General features: G+C 57.3%; 7 protein-coding genes across 8 annotated transcripts; 5 read left to right on the forward strand and 2 right to left on the reverse strand.

Annotated features, from left to right (window-relative positions):
• Nucleotides 1-1,047: 1,047 nt before the first annotated feature.
• Nucleotides 1,048-2,379, forward strand: IUM83_07457 (elongation factor 1-alpha; the record flags this gene model as incomplete). The annotated part of the gene is made up of 1 exon (XM_067931756.1): nucleotides 1,048-2,379. The coding sequence occupies one exon, from the start codon at nucleotides 1,048-1,050 to the stop codon at nucleotides 2,377-2,379; it is 1,332 nt and encodes a 443-aa protein (XP_067799133.1).
• Nucleotides 2,380-2,735: 356 nt separating this feature from the next.
• On the forward strand, nucleotides 2,736-4,025 carry IUM83_07458 (uncharacterized protein; the record flags this gene model as incomplete). Its single annotated transcript, XM_067931757.1, has 1 exon — nucleotides 2,736-4,025. The coding sequence occupies one exon, from the start codon at nucleotides 2,736-2,738 to the stop codon at nucleotides 4,023-4,025; it is 1,290 nt and encodes a 429-aa protein (XP_067799137.1).
• A 181-nt stretch (nucleotides 4,026-4,206) lies between these two features.
• IUM83_07459 (uncharacterized protein) lies at nucleotides 4,207-5,496 on the reverse strand (the record flags this gene model as incomplete). The annotated part of the gene is made up of 1 exon (XM_067931758.1): nucleotides 4,207-5,496. One exon carries the CDS (start codon nucleotides 5,494-5,496, stop codon nucleotides 4,207-4,209), a length of 1,290 nt encoding a protein of 429 aa, XP_067799219.1.
• A 509-nt stretch (nucleotides 5,497-6,005) lies between these two features.
• Nucleotides 6,006-7,289, forward strand: IUM83_07460 (the record flags this gene model as incomplete). 2 transcript variants are annotated; one of them, XM_067931759.1, is made up of 1 exon in its annotated part: nucleotides 6,006-7,289. In XM_067931759.1, one exon carries the CDS (start codon nucleotides 6,006-6,008, stop codon nucleotides 7,287-7,289), a length of 1,284 nt encoding a protein of 427 aa, XP_067799043.1. The 2 variants fall into 2 exon arrangements, with proteins under 2 accessions (XP_067799043.1, XP_067799042.1); XM_067931760.1 differs by having other exon boundaries at nucleotides 6,657-7,289.
• A 332-nt stretch (nucleotides 7,290-7,621) lies between these two features.
• On the forward strand, nucleotides 7,622-8,507 carry IUM83_07461 (Isoflavone reductase; the record flags this gene model as incomplete). The annotated part of the gene is made up of 2 exons (XM_067931761.1): nucleotides 7,622-8,325; nucleotides 8,402-8,507. The coding sequence occupies 2 exons, from the start codon at nucleotides 7,622-7,624 to the stop codon at nucleotides 8,505-8,507; spliced, it is 810 nt and encodes a 269-aa protein (XP_067799031.1).
• Nucleotides 8,508-9,667: 1,160 nt separating this feature from the next.
• Nucleotides 9,668-10,636, forward strand: IUM83_07462 (Isoflavone reductase; the record flags this gene model as incomplete). The annotated part of the gene is made up of 1 exon (XM_067931762.1): nucleotides 9,668-10,636. One exon carries the CDS (start codon nucleotides 9,668-9,670, stop codon nucleotides 10,634-10,636), a length of 969 nt encoding a protein of 322 aa, XP_067798991.1.
• A 58-nt stretch (nucleotides 10,637-10,694) lies between these two features.
• On the reverse strand, nucleotides 10,695-11,762 carry IUM83_07463 (uncharacterized protein; the record flags this gene model as incomplete). Its single annotated transcript, XM_067931763.1, has 1 exon — nucleotides 10,695-11,762. The coding sequence occupies one exon, from the start codon at nucleotides 11,760-11,762 to the stop codon at nucleotides 10,695-10,697; it is 1,068 nt and encodes a 355-aa protein (XP_067798990.1).
• Nucleotides 11,763-15,674: the final 3,912 nt, after the last annotated feature.

The raw sequence follows: 15,674 nt of genomic DNA on the forward strand, positions 1-15,674 counted from the left end.
CCATGAACTTCACCAAAAGGTCCACATTCGTCCTCCTGCCACCGCTACGAGTGCACACGCAGGCGCCGAGCACCTCGACTGAGGCAGGGATACCCGACCGACGAGCTGGTGTTCCCTTTGGTGCGATCGGACAGCAGGATCAGGTGTTCCTCTCGGCGCCAGCCCAGCGACAGATCCAGAGCCCCCAAAGACGCGCAGCCAAGCCCGTGCCGCTCAAAATGCAGACTATCTTCGCTGTACTTCATCGTGGGAGGCTGCCTCGAGCTTCTTTGGACGCTGCCACAAGCCAAGACAGATCAGGGCTGCAGACCAACTACAGCAATACTACACAGCTTCTCGTTTTGGAGACCTCGACACGACACGGCTGACGCGCTGGTGACCGCCAGAGCCGACGCAATCTGGCAACGACGACATGACAGGAGGCTTCCATCGCTGCTGCCAGGCCGTAGCTGCGCAGACGGCCTCGAGGACACCAGCGCCAGCGCTGTCGGCGGCCTCGACCAGGCCCGAAAGAGAGCGGGCATCATCATCTTATCGCTCCACCCGAGCCGGCGCTGATTGGTCGGCCGGGCAAACTCAGGTACCTCCCAGCTTCAACTTGGATCCCGCCGCTTCGATCGAAGCGAAAGGAAGCAGAGCCAACTCCTGCAGCAAAGCGGTCTTGCCTCGAGTTGCCCCAGCTCACGCAGCCCTGCCCTCCGTGCGTCAAAGTCAACCCAAGTGTGACACACAGGGCAGCGCGCTGAATGTGGGAGTGAAGGTCGCGTCGTCACCTCGTGGTGTGCACCACACCAGCGGCCTATACAAACGCGCCAACCAAAAAACCGTTGGTCTGCGTTGCCTCCCGCCGTCGCTGCTCCCATTGGCTGAAATGCGGTGCTGCTTTCCGTGCCATTGAAAGCTGGCTCGCGGGGAAAGATCCTCCCTCGCCGCCTCGCTCACTCTCAGATTTTCTTTGAAGAAGGTAAGCGCGCGCTCTCGAGCCTCGGAAAGATCGGCAGTCGGCTAATCCCCCCCCCCCTCTTGTGTCTCCCCCTACAGTAAACCATGGGCAAGGAAAAGACGCACATCTCGCTGGTCGTGATCGGCCACGTCGACGCCGGCAAGTCGACCACCACCGGTCACCTGATCTACAAGTGCGGCGGTATCGACAAGCGTACCATCGAGAAGTTCGAGAAGGAGGCCGCCGAGCTCGGCAAGACCTCGTTCAAGTACGCCTGGGTGCTGGACAACCTGAAGGCCGAGCGTGAGCGCGGTATCACGATCGACATTGCCCTGTGGAAGTTCGAGTCGCCCAAGTTCTTCTTCACGGTCATCGACGCCCCTGGCCACCGTGACTTCATCAAGAACATGATCACGGGCACCTCGCAGGCCGACTGCGCCATCCTGGTGGTGGCCTCCGGCGTGGGCGAGTTCGAGGCTGGTATCTCCAAGGAGGGCCAGACCCGCGAGCACGCTCTGCTGGCCTTCACCCTGGGCGTGAAGCAGATGATCGTCGCCATCAACAAGATGGACGACTCGTCCGTCATGTACGGCCAGGCCCGTTACGAGGAGATCAAGAACGAGGTGTCCACGTACCTGAAGAAGGTGGGCTACAAGCCGGCCAAGATCCCGTTCGTGCCCATCTCCGGCTGGGAGGGCGACAACATGATCGAGAAGTCGGGCAACATGCCGTGGTACAAGGGCCCGTACCTCCTTGAGGCTCTCGACAACCTGAACCCCCCCAAGCGCCCGGTTGACAAGCCGCTGCGTCTGCCCCTCCAGGACGTGTACAAGATCGGCGGTATCGGCACGGTACCGGTCGGCCGTGTGGAGACCGGTGTCATCAAGCCTGGCATGGTCGCCACGTTCGGCCCCGTGGGTCTGTCGACGGAAGTCAAGTCCGTGGAGATGCACCACGAGTCCCTGCCGGAGGCTGTCCCCGGTGACAACGTCGGCTTCAACGTCAAGAACGTGTCGGTGAAGGAGCTGCGTCGTGGCTACGTGGCCTCGGACTCCAAGAACGACCCGGCCAAGGGCACCCAGGACTTCACCGCCCAGGTGATCGTGCTGAACCACCCCGGCCAGATCGGCAACGGCTACTCGCCCGTGCTGGACTGCCACACGGCCCACGTTGCCTGCAAGTTCAAAGAGATCACGGAGAAGATGGACCGTCGTTCGGGTAAGGTGCTCGAGACGGCCCCCAAGTTCGTGAAGTCGGGCGATGCCTGCATGGTCATCCTCGAGCCCTCGAAGCCCATGACCGTCGAGTCATTCCAGGAGTACCCGCCCCTGGGCCGCTTCGCCGTGCGTGACATGCGCCAGACGGTCGCCGTCGGCGTCATCAAGTCGGTGAACAAGAAGGACCTGGCTGCCAAGGGTGCCGCCAAGAAGAAATAAGTTATGCGGTCCGCAGCTTAGCACTTCTTGATCCATCCACGGAGGGCGTTGTAGTTCGGTAGACGGCGGCACGCTAATCGTGCTGTTTGAATGACAGAATAAAGACGCTTTCTCATCAAAACTTTCGCCCTCTGTCTGTCGGCATTCCTTGCTCAAGCATGGAGATTCGCGTGTTGCGATCTTCTTGCAGTGTCTGCTAACACATCAAAGATTGCCTGACTCCATCGACACGAAAGCGGACCAGCACCAAGCCGGTAGGTACCCAGCAATCAACGCCTCGTCGCCTAAAAACACAGACGTGAATGGTGCAGCTCACAATCGCTTTTCCCTCTTATCGCAGATAGACCAGCGTCACAATGAGCACCTCAGCCGAGCACATCGCGCGCGTGCAGCAGCTCGAAGAGATCTACACCAACGTGCCCGGCACCTTCGCCAACGAGTCGTACTTGACGCGTCTCCCGGGCCTCGTGCGCGACTGCGTGGCGCACAACCGCGACCGGTTCTCGGACGAGCAGTGCCGGCGCCTGATGCAGCTCGCAGACGACATGGTCAACGACGCCGTGATCCCGCTGCCGTCGCAGTACCCGCAGGAGTCGGCCAAGTCCCCCACGAGCGCGCAGTGGGAGACGCTGCTGGCCGGCAAGGGCTACACGTGGCAGAACTCGCCGTGGTTCATGTGTGAGCAGTACATGTTCCACCTCGTGCTGCTGCTGGCCGAGTATTACTCGACGGGCGTGGACCCGTTCCACCCGTCGAAGGTGGCGGAGCTGCAGGAGGAGACGCCGTGGGCTCTGCTGCAGACGGCGGTGGGTCTGTCGGCCCAGGAGGAGGCGAGTTCGCAGAGCCACCACGACCAGCTGAAGCGGTTCATGAAGCTGTGTCTGTGGGGCAACAAGGCTGATGGGTGCTACAAGGAGGTGAAGGACACCGTGAGCGGGGCTGGCGCCTCGCTTGTGTTCGACGATGCACTGCTGCTCGTGGACCACTGCGACAAGGTCATCACCTTCCTGGAGCAGAAGGCGAGCGAGACCGGCGACGCCAAGAGCCTCGGTGTGCAGTACATCAACGACAACAGCGGCACGGAGCTGCTCCTCGACCTCGCGCTGGCGGACCACTTGCTGGCTCATGGCTGGTGCGGCAAGGTGACGCTCAACGTGAAGGTGGAGCCCATGTACGTGTCGGACGCGACGCCCTCCGATGTGCTCGAGCATATTGCCGAGATGCAGCGTGAGTCGCGCACACCGGAGGTGCAGGCTTTGGGCAAGCGCCTCGCTGGTTACGTGAAGAACGAGCAGTTGGTGGTGCGTCCCGACATCTTCTGGAACCGCTACACTTACTACTGGGAGATGCCAATTGAGCTGCAGAATCGCTTGGTGCGTGAGGCGACGCTGGTGATCATCAAGGGCGACCTGAACTACCGTCGTCTGCTGGGAGATCGTCTGTGGCCTCCGTCGACTCCCGTGGAGGAGGCTGTGCCGTTCTTCCCGGCACCTTTCGTGTCGTTCCGCACGCTGAAGTCGAACCCCGTGGTGGGCATCCCAGCAGACATTGTAGACAAACTGGAGAAGGAGGACGTGAAGTGGCGGTACAACGGCAAACGCGGCACGATCCAGAGCGTTCTTACCCCTGCTCTGGTGACGAAGTAGATTTCTCGTGTTACACTCTGCTGGGTGGATCTAGTTGAAGATGTTCGACAAACGATGTGAATGATCTTTATTTCGTGGGTAGTTGTCGTGCACTAACACGTTAGTGTACTTGAGGGCTACATGTAGTAGACTGAGGGCTACTTAACGGAACGGGCAAGTTTTGCAAGCTTGAATTGCTCCGTTATCCAGCCACTGGGGCCGGGGTGAGCACGCTCTGGATGGTGCCGCGCTTGCCGTTGAATCGCCACTTCGGGTCCTCCTTCTCCAGGTTCGCCACAGTGTCAGCAGGAATGCCGACTACTGGGTTCGATTTCATCGTGCGGAACGACACGAAAGGAGCCGGGAAGTAAGGCACGGCTTCTTGTACAGGCGTCGACGGGGGCCACATACGATCTCCTAGCAGCCGACGGTAGTTCAGGTCGCCCTTGATGATCACCAAAGTTGCTTCGTGTGCCAGGCGAGTCTGCAGCTCAATGGGCATCTCCCAGTAGTAGGCGTAGCGGTTCCAGAAGATGTCGGGGAGGATCACCAACAGCTCCTTCTTGATGTACTCACTCAGCCTCTTGCCAAGGGCCTGCACCTCCGGTGTGCGGCTTGGCTGCTGCATCTCTTCAATGTGCTCGAGCACGTCGGCGGGCGTTGCGTCCGACACGTACACCGGTTCAGCCTTGACATTGAGCGTCACCTTTCCGCACCAGTCGTGCACCAGCAAGTGGTCTGCCAGCGCGAGGTCGAGCAGTAGTTCTGTGCCGCTGTTGTCGTTGATGTACTGGATCCCCAGCTTTTTGGGGTCGCCGGACTCGCTCGCCTTCTGCTCCAGGAAGGTGATGACCTTGTCGCTGTGATCGACCAGCAACAGTTCATCATCAAACTCGAGCGAAGCACCTGCACCACTAATGGTGTCCTTCACCTCCTTGTAGCACCCATCAGCCTTGTTGCCCCACAGACACAGCTTCATGAACCGCTTCAGCTGGTCGTGGTGGCTCTGCGAACTCGCCTCCTCCTGGGCCGACAGACCCACCGCCGTCTGCAGCAGAGCCCACGGCGTCTCCTCCTGCAGCTCCGCCACCTTCGACGGGTGGAACGGGTCCACGCCCGTCGAGTAATACTCGGCCAGCAGCAGCACGAGGTGGAACATGTACTGCTCACACATGAACCACGGCGAGTTCTGCCACGTGTAGCCCTTGCCGGCCAGCAGCGTCTCCCACTGCGCGCTCGTGGGGGACTTGGCCGACTCCTGCGGGTACTGCGACGGCAGCGGGATCACGGCGTCGTTGACCATGTCGTCTGCGAGCTGCATCAGGCGCCGGCACTGCTCGTCCGAGAACCGGTCGCGGTTGTGCGCCACGCAGTCACGCACCAACCCAGGCAGCCTCGACTTGTACGACTCGTTGGCGAAGGTGCCGGGCACGTTGGTGTAGATCTCCTCGCCTTGAAACACGCGCGCGAGGAATTCAGCCGAGACGCCCATGACGCTTGAAACGGGCTTGAACGCTGCGACTGGAAAGTGGTTGTGAGTGAGCCTGCATCTCGCCTGCAGGCCCTGCAGGCGGCACGGAGCGGCACAGGATAAACACTCGTTTCGGCAGGACCCACATAATCGCCAAGCGCTGTCGCAGGCGAGCGGTGCTTGGGGGGCGAGGGGGAATGGAATCACCCGGTTGCTCCGAAACAGCGTAAGCACCGCCAGCTTGTCGTTCACGCCATGAGCGGCACGACCTATTTCACCATGGTCGTGTTTTTCTTCAACGACGAACAGGCTATTGCAGGACGCGTGACCTCACCATGACATTCATGCTGAGCGAAGACGAGTCTATCTACCTCTGTCTTTGTACTTCGTCCACGCGGTGCCACCGGTTGATCACGGCGAAGGCTGCGATCAATGATGTGTGAGCCGTTGTGTCTGCGGATCTTGGGCCTTCACACTCGCTTTTCGCGCGAGGGACGCACTTCATCGTGGCCTGTAGACATCAAAGTGCCATGGGCGTCTCGGACGAATTCGTGGAGCGCGTCCAGCAGCTGGACGGCCTCGTCGCCGATGAGCCCGGCACATTCGCGCACACCACGTGCACGGTGCGGATGCCCCATGTCCTGCGCGACTGCGTGGCCAAGAACGGCGAGCGGCTTTCGGCTGTGGAATGCAAGCGCTTGCTGCAGCTCGCCGACGATATGGCCGACGACGCCGAGATCCAACTGCCCTCGGCGTTCCCCGACCAAGCTGCCAAGTCCCCCACGAGCAAACACTGGGAGCGTCTGCTGGCCGGCAAGGGATTCACGTGGCAGAACTCGCCCTGGTTCCTGGTGGAGCAGTACGTGTTCCACTTGGTGCTGCTGATGACGGACTACTACACGACGGGCTTCGACCCGTTCCACTACTCGAAGGTGGCGGAGTTGCAGGGGGAGACGCCGTGGTCGCTGCTCCAGACGGCTGTGGAGATCTCGGCCCGAGAAGAAGCAAGCTCGCAGAGCCACCACGACCAGCTCAAGCGATTCATGATGCTCTGTCTGTGGGGTAACAAGGCCGACGGGACCAACGCCAAGGTGATGTCCACGATGCACGTTGCAGGGGACGCACTGGTGTTCGATGACTATCTGGTGCTGGTGGACCACAGCGACCAAGTGATCTCGTTCTTGGAGCAGAAGGCGCGCGAGAGCGGAGATGCGACGTCTCTCGACGTTGAGTACATCAGCGATAACATCGGCACGGAGCTCTTGCTGGACCTGGCGATGGCAGACCACATGCTCACGCACAATTGGTGCGGCAAGGTCACCTTCAACGTCAAGGCGGAGCCTCTGTACGTGTCCGACGTGATGCCTGCTGACGTGCACGAGCACGTTGAAGAGATGCAGCACGCTACACGCACCCCAGAGGTGCAAGCCTTGGGCAAGCGTCTCGCTGACTACCTTAGCCAGGGACAGATCGTGGTTCGCTCCGACACATACTGGAACGAGTACACCTACTACTGGCAGATGCCCATTGAGCTGCAGACTCGCTTGGCTCGCGAGGCAGCACTGGTGATTCTCAAAGGTGACCTGAACTACCGTCGACTGCTAAGTGACCGTCTGTGGCCCCCGTCGACGCCCGTGGAGGAGGTCGTGCCCTACTTCCCGACCGCGTTCGTGGCGTTCCGCATCTTGAAGTCGATTCCAGTGATGGGGATCCCCGCCAATGTCGTGAACAGGCTCGACAAGGACGACCCCAACTGGAGACTCAACGGCGAGCACGGCACCATCCAGAGCGTGCTGACCTCGCCTTCGCAGTAAACCACAGCTAAAGTCGACAGTAGAATCCGTCCAAGGATTCACGAAGTCAACGCGCCGCTAAAACATGAGGAACCTCGTACAAGAAGCCGTGGTAAGCCTGCCAATCGAGATGGCTACCTATGAGTCACCAATTCAAGCCTTGGTTTGCTAGCGGTGACGGATCAAAAGTTTAGTCACCACACCGCGGTGCCGAACATTACCCATCAAAGCGTGACTTTGAATCGCAACGCATTGTAGTCTTTGCCACCAACGTTTGGATTTATTCTTCAAATATCGTACATCAACCTTCACCTGCAGGCTGCAGCACCACTACTTGAAATCTCCTCGACAATATGCGCGTCGCCATAGCTGGAACGGGATCGTTCGCCAAGCACTTTATCAACGAGTTCCCAGGCTCCGGAATCGAAGTCGTCGTGCTCACCCGCTCTCGCAAGGACTTCTTGGATGGCAAGAAGGGCGTCGTGGAGCAGCGCATCACCGACTATTCGTCCGTGGCGCAGCATGTTGAGTTGTTGAGCGACTGTGACGCTCTGGTCAGTGCAATTTTCGACCTGACCCAAGCGTATGTCGACGTGCATCTAGCTCTGATCGAGGCGTGCAAACAAACGCCCAAATGCAAGCGCTTCATCCCGTCGGAGTTCTTTGCCAACACGGAGGAGTTTCCCGAACACCCAGACGGATCGTCTCGGTTCAACATCCCAGTGAAGGACGCGTTGAAGGCGCAGCGTGAGCTCGAATGGACTGTCGTTTCCATCGAGTGGGTTATGGACTACATCGTTCCCAGTGCAAACCGCTGCCACCCCGACATCGGTCCATGGTTTGCGCTAGACCTCCCGGCGAAGACCATGACTATCGTGGGCTCAGGCAGAGATGCGTTTGCGATCACGAGTGCGCGTGATGTGGCGAAGGCTACTGCAGCATTGCTCAAGAGTCTCAACAAATGGCGCCACTTCACCTACATGCAAGGCATGGAGTCGACGTGGCTGCAGCTCGCGGAAGAGGTGAAGTCAACAGGCGGAGTGACCGACCTCAAGGTGTATTTCCTGAGCCTCCGAGCATTCACTGGTGCAAGTAGTGCTCGAGTGCAATGCGCAGGCTTGATCCTCTTTCAGCAACTTGTCTTCAGCAGCACTGAAAATCTTGTTCACGCATGCTTCAACTGCTGGCATGATCGAGGCCTCCACGCTGATCAACTCGTCGGACCCCGGCGTCATCTGAAGCTGAGACTCGCAGACGATCGCGACAATCGACTCCAGACCGCACGGAGCGACTGCGGCCCACATCGCGTCGTGGTGTCTCGTACTTCCGTCAGCACATGTGAAGAGCGACTTCCACACGAACACGCTGGCGCTTTGAAGTTCTTTCATCGCGGTGCGCTGCACCACGGCGTGGTAGTTAAACAGCATGGGCTCTTGGTTCACCACTTGAGTCTGCTCCCGCAACTTCATAGCACACACGTCCGCGGATCTTTCGATCACGCGCGCTTTCGATGTGACTTCGTGAAGGCCAACAAGTGAACCGCCTTCCGACGCAAAGCTACCTTCCGGTCGCGAGAGAGCCCTCCACACTGCTGCTGACGTGGAGTGCGCGATGAATGGAACTCGGCGCGCGCACACCAAGGTGGACGCCCAGCCCGAGCGCGTGTGCGACCACACGTCCGCCTGATATCACACCCGTTCCCCAAGAGGTGAACGCCATGCTCCACAAGAATGTCTGGTACGCGTGGTGCTGCACTCTGCGCCTGCTGCTTGAGTTGGTTCAGCACGAGATCGTCTTCCGCCTTCCGTTGCAGCGCTGCCATCCGTCTCAAACTGCCAGAGGCTTCGGAATCTCGCCGCTTTTCGTGCAGAAGTTCCCAGAGGCGCTGAATCCAGTCGGCGTTGCTCTGGACGCGTTCATTGAGAGCGCGATTGGTCTCCTCAGCCGCTGCTCTTGCCCGGGCTTGGCGCTCCGAGAGACTTTGCCACGCAGACCGGCGCGCTTCCAGCGGAGAGATCTCCCCGCGACGCGACGCAGCCACGTGAGACTCGAGCTCGTGGACGAGGGTCCTCAGAGAAGCGAGCTCCGCTCTCTCGCGGTCCCGCGCCGAGTTCCGATGGCGAGGCGTGCGCATGAGACTGCGATCTGCTTCTCCGACTTCTGGTAATGAGGCAGACAAATCAACGGGGATACGAAGCACGCGGATTAGTCACCACTTTGGATTGCGCTGCGCGGCGGCGACAGAGTTTAGTCACCACGTCAAAGACGCTCGGCAAGGTGTGACTGTTGTCTTTGGGCGTCATCCGGGCAATCTCTTCGCCAGCTCCGGCGGAGGTTGAATTCACTCTTCAATCGTCGACTTCAAGACTACATCAACCACCACCATCCTCAACTAAAGCATGCGCGTCGCCGTCGCTGGAACCGGATCATTCGCCAAGCACTTCATCGATGAGCTGCCTGCCGCCGGCCACGAAGTCGTCGTGTTGACTCGTTCGCACAAGGTCTTCTTGGACGGCAAGACCGGCGTCGTGGAACAGCGTGTCACCGACTATTCGTCCGTGGCGCAGCTCGTGAAAGTGCTCGACGACTGCGACGTACTCGTCAGCACGGTCTTCGACCCGACAAATCCGAGCGCCGACACACACCTGTTGCTGCTCGAGGCGTGCAAGCAGACGACCAAGTGCAAGCGCTTCATCCCCGCGGAGTATGGCGGGAACTCGGAGGACTTCCCCGAAGACGAGGGGTCCATGGACAGCCATAATGTGCCGCTGAAGAAGGCGCTCAGGGAGCAGAGTGAGGTCGAGTGGACGTTCATCTCGCTCGGATGGGTCATGGACTACATCGTCCCGAGCGCCAACCGGAACCATCCCGACATTGGTCCTCTTCACCCTCTTGACCTAAGCGCGGGAGCCATGAACATCCCCGGTACGGGTAACGATGTGTTCTCGATCACCAGTGCGCGTGATATGACCATGGCGGTCGCGGAACTTCTGAAAAGCGCGAACAAGTGGCGTCCGTACACGGACGTGCAAGGGATGGAGACGACGTGGTTGGAGCTAGCAGAGCTGATGAAGTCGGTCGGCGGGATGCCCGATCTCAAGTTGTCCTTCGAATCAGTGAACGAGAGTCAGGAGGCGCTCAAGAAGAAGGAGTCGCACTTTTCCGCGTTGATCGCCGAGTTCAAGATGCTGGTGCCGTCTGGAAGATGCACGTTCGACCAGGAGAAGGTCAAGCGTGACCGAGCCGAGCATTTCCCCACTGTCCACTTCCATACGGCGCTGGAACTGTTGGAGGCCGTGAAGCAGGACCCGAAGGTGATCATCTCAGCAAGATCACCCGATCGAGCCACGCATAAGTGGTTGGAATGAAACATCTTCGATTTTTGAGTTTGTCTTCCTGTCTATGCCTAGACCGAGGAGTTCTTGTCTAGACATCAATGGTCTGCATTAACGTGTTGACGTTACGGCTCTGGCGTGATGACCCACTTGAGCTCTCCTCGAACAGAATAGTGTCCGCACTCGAGAGAATGCTTTCAACGCACACATCAGTGGCTGCCATGATTGAGACTAACAAGTTTCTCGCGTCATCTACTCGAGCCCGCGTTTCAACTTGAGATTGGCAGACAACCGAGACGGTCGACTCCAAACCACCGGACGGACTTCGTGTCACCGCAACCCACATCGTGTCGCGATGCTTGATGCCCCTGCCCGCAAGCTTGAAGGAAGGCTGCCATACAAACGCGTTTGCGCTGTGGAGCTCAGTCATCTCCGTCCGGTGAACAACGGCGTGGTAGTTGAGGGGCGTGAGTTCACCCGATTCCTCTCGAATTGTCCCCTGAAACTTCATCGAACAGACAACTGGCGATTGTTCTAGCACGCGTGCTATGGGCGTGACATCGTGGCCCGAAGTCTCCTCCGACGCAAAGCTTCGGTCCGGACACGAGAGGGTTGTCCAAATCGCAGCTGAAGTCGAGTGCATGTCGAACGGAACGCGTCGCGCGCACACCAGCATCGACCGGAAGTTCCCTGTTTGCACGCGAGACCACAAGTCTCTTTCCAGCGGCCCAGTCACAAGCGGCACACAATTTGCTGCAAACACTACCGGCAATTGCTGCACCGCCGCCTGTGCCAATTGCTTGAGTTGATTCAGCACGTGGTCGTCCTCGGTCTTTTGCTGCAGCTCTGCAATCCGTCTCAAACTGCTGGAGGCCTCGGCAGCCCGTCGCTTTTCGTGGAGGAGCTCCCAGAGGCGCTGGATCCAATCGGCGTTGTTCTGCACCCGGTCATTGAGCACTCGGTTGGCGTGCTCCGCTGTTTGTCGAGCTCGGGCTTGACGCTCGGAGAAGCATCGCCAAGCTGAACTCGACCTCTGGTACTGCTCTCCTCGACGTAGCACCCCTATGTGTGCCTCCAGCTCGGGTACGAGTCCCCTCAACGTAGCGAGCTCCGCTTTCTCGCGGTCCCGCGTCGAGTTTCGGTGCCGTGGCTTGCGCATGAGGAAGAACCGTTGTTCGCACAGGGGCTTTGCCAAATGACCATTGACAGCTGCAGCGTGTCGTAAACGCTGGTTTTGGTCGTGAACATGAGCACAGTTTTTGAACTGATGTTGTACGGGTAGTTCACCACATTGTCTAGGTATTATTGCCGTTGGGCGTAATGAGCGCGCTGCCAAACACCTGAGAAAACTCGCCAAGGCTACCCAATGCCAATTCTGCAGCAGTGCATCGAAGCCGCACAGGCGCCGCTCTCGCGCACAGGATGTCAATATCAACAACTCGAGTGCCTTCTGACGTGACCAGCCCATGCCGAAAGACACGAACGTACTCCACCGCGAAGGACTACACTGTGCCAACCACGGAAGTCACATACGATAAGCGCCAGTGCTGTGCTCGAGCTGCTCGATGTCCCCTCGCAGCTTCTTGATTATGTCCTGGATACCCACTTTGCCTTACCGATAGCGTTGTCGAACGTTCTGGTGTCGCTCTCGAGTTTCGTACGAGCGCGCCGCCAGTGGATCATCGAGCGTAGTCCGGTTGAACCCATTGTGTCGCTGGTCAATGGCATATTGAACCAACTAGCTTGTCTGCTAACGTGGGCAAAATCAGAGATGCATTCCAGCCACGCTCCGCTGGGTCGGCGATAACTTTTCGCCCAGAGTTCGAATGCTGGGCGGCTGGAGGGTAGAGCTTGGCATACTCGAACTCGGGTAACGCAGGTGGACAGGCTGACCTGTTAAAGTTGAGCATCTCCGACGTGCTGATGCTTTGCAGGAGAACATGGGACTCGCTCATAGAGCTGCCCCGTACAATGTAGACCACTGATTTAGTTGCAGAATAAGGGGGATTATCTCCCCCGCCAGGGACCACCAGTCCTCACTCCGTCTTTTGACTGCAAATATACAAGCACCTCCGGGCATCCTTCCTCCTCCAAGACCTCTTCCTTTGGCACCTTCACGCTGTCCTCCGCTGTTATATTCCTCTGCTATTCCTTCCTCTAACATGTCCGATCCAAAACCTTAACAGGTCATGCGCCCAACGCTAACAAGAGGACCCGCGCGAAGCTGCCACGTGTCAAGCAAGTCCGACGGACCACGTCTGCTCGACGACTGCCACGTGGCAAACCACTTCCGCTACGAGGCCATGCTGCCCTTACGAGGCCATGCTGCCCCCTTGCGCCAGCCACTGAGCTGCAGCGCCGCACGAGTCATACACATACCGTGCTAGCCGGCTACTGCCGAGCTGTGAGGCCACGTTGCCCACTGCGCCAGCCACCGTGCTGCTGCGCTGCGTTGAGCAGGACGTCTACCATGCTATGCATAAGAGCCAGTAGAACTTCGCTGGACTCTGCGCCAAACGCGCTACATGCTGTGCCGGCCACAGGCTGAGCCCCTATGAGCTGTAAGACCGCCTGACAAGGCAGGCAAGCCTTTCGTACTCATGTACTGGTACTTCAAAGCGAGATACTATACCGCTGCTTCCACTTTTTCATGCGAAAGCTACCTTAGAGAGCTTCCATGTAAATACGCTCATGAGAGACTTGCACGACATCGCAAAGTCACAGGCCGTTCAGCACGAATATAGTACTACCTCCGTTCGGAAATAGATGACCATTTCCTATCATATTTCAGCCTCTCCAACATAATTCCCCTTCTAAACCAATCGAGTTTGAATTCTGAATCTCCCGCGCTTTCCCCGCTCACTGGCCACCACACACTGCTGGCCCCCGCACACTGGCTTCTGGATTCATTTCGAAAGTTGGCGGATGGGGGAGATTACGGATAGTGAACGCCAGGCCGTCGGGGAAACCCTACTGCTTCGCAGCATAGGAGGCGTGCTACACGTGGGGAGATCGTCCGGGTTGCAATGTACGTCCACGTGAGCCGCCAAGTTGTCGAGCGCATTGGAAGCGTGGAATCAACTCGATGGGATATCGAGTAGCAGCTGTGGTCAAGTCAATAAAGAGTGCAAGGTGGACCGCCGCCCCGCTGCCCCTGCCAACCGCCCGGACGACTCTCGCCCCCCCCCCCCCCCCCCCCACCACCCGCCCCCAATCTCGCCGACGCCACGCGCTGACGCTGCTGCGCCGAGGCCTGGAACGCCTGATTCGACGGATTCGACAGAGACGATGGAGCTGAACCTGACTGAGGCTGCCGCTGGAGTTCTCCTGGATGGACGAGGAGCGCCCGCCTTTCGTGCCCGGACCGATTCCCCCCGTGTCTCGCATGTACATGCGCTACGAGCCCTACGCCCGACTTGGCGCGCGTCGTGTGCTGGAAGCGATGCGGGATCCGAGGACGATGGAGGGCTCGGTTGCTGACGATGAGCGTGAGGCGAAGGCTGAGAGCGACGCTTAGACGGAGGACTCGCGCTTCCCGCTGCCAGCGCCCATGGAGCATATCATGAACTCTAATGGTGGAAATGATTACCGGCTCGAACATTTGTTAAGTACAAACTGATGCGAACGGACAGTCTTCCAACGTCATTGCCATGCGATGCAACATCTCTCAGCAAGTGGGATCCTCGTAGCACCCGAAGCCAAATCAAGTGCCCCTCAAGTATGAAGTGAGATCTTAGATCCATTTTTGTGCGGCGGAACAAGAACGCCTGCGCCTCTCTGGACTGTGCCTCGCTTAGTGTCAACTCTAGATCTCCAGCACTCCCACAATTTTATAATCAGGAAAATGAACGAGGCGGAGCGCTGCGCAAAAAAAAAACAAATGGTCATCTATTTCCGAACGGACATGCTACCCAATGCCCCTGTCCATCTATATTGCTGCTACCTGAAAATGAACGACAAGCTCACATACACGAAGCCTCTGTCAATAAATTGAATTGCCTACTACTACAGTAGTACATGACATGCTACACAATGCCTCTGTCAAAATAACATATCACATGACTATGAACAACAAGCAAACCAAATACAAAATCAAAATCATGAAGCCTCTCTCCATGAACTAAAATTAAGATCTACCCCCTTGCAATGAGCGACAAGCAACACACAGCCTCTGTCGATAGCGTACGATTTCAATAACATACACGACAAGCACACAAAGCCTCTGTCAAGTCAGATACTGAAAAAAAAGAGATAACATGAAATGAAATACTTCGATGTACATCACAATACAGGGAAAATAATCATTGCTCTCAACGACAAGCACACAAAGCCTCTGTCTTATGTCTCCACTATTGTAATACCCAAGACACAAAAATCAAAAGCGAAATGCGCCGATCACAACGACATGTAAGGCATGAACCATGAACAGCCAAAGCATTAAAGCAAAAAATAGCTGTCGAGAGTCGCCACATTATGGTGATCCAGGAATGCCACAAAGGCTCTGCCGGTGGATTAAACTCCTAAACATGAGACAAATACAAAATGTCAGGTTCTAAATAGACCATCTCTCAATGGATTCAGTCGCACACATACTTCCGCTAGTGCATGCTATAATCATAATTATTCACAAACGAGAAACATCTCGATAAGGACACTAGGGAGAGACAAATAAAATATCTCCCAAAGATGTGATCCCCGCACATTTAAAGCGGACAGTTGTGTTGTTACGGAAGATATTAAGTTGATGCAGTCCATGCCTCTAGAGCTACATGCTTCTACAAATGGCAAAGTAATTTACTCTAAGCGAACTATAAGTCGCTGAGCTGTAAGGAAAAATCTACAAGCTTTAAAAAAAAAATCATCACATTGTCAACAATATTATGTTGCAATTGTCAGTCAAAAGCGACTGGGAGGCTCAAAGCCTTGAAAATGTAATACTTTGACCAGATTGAGCAAACTGGGAGGCTCATAAGCCTACCCGTTGAGATGGCTAAGTCCTCTCAACAATTCATGTAAAAGGAGAGAATCGGTAGCAAAATAAGTTACCAAGACTTCCGAAAGGAGACACAAA

The sequence above is a fragment of the Phytophthora cinnamomi genome, assembly GCF_018691715.1.
Source record: "Phytophthora cinnamomi strain GKB4 chromosome Unknown Contig6, whole genome shotgun sequence".
In the NCBI taxonomy this organism is placed as follows: domain Eukaryota; phylum Oomycota; class Peronosporomycetes; order Peronosporales; family Peronosporaceae; genus Phytophthora; species Phytophthora cinnamomi.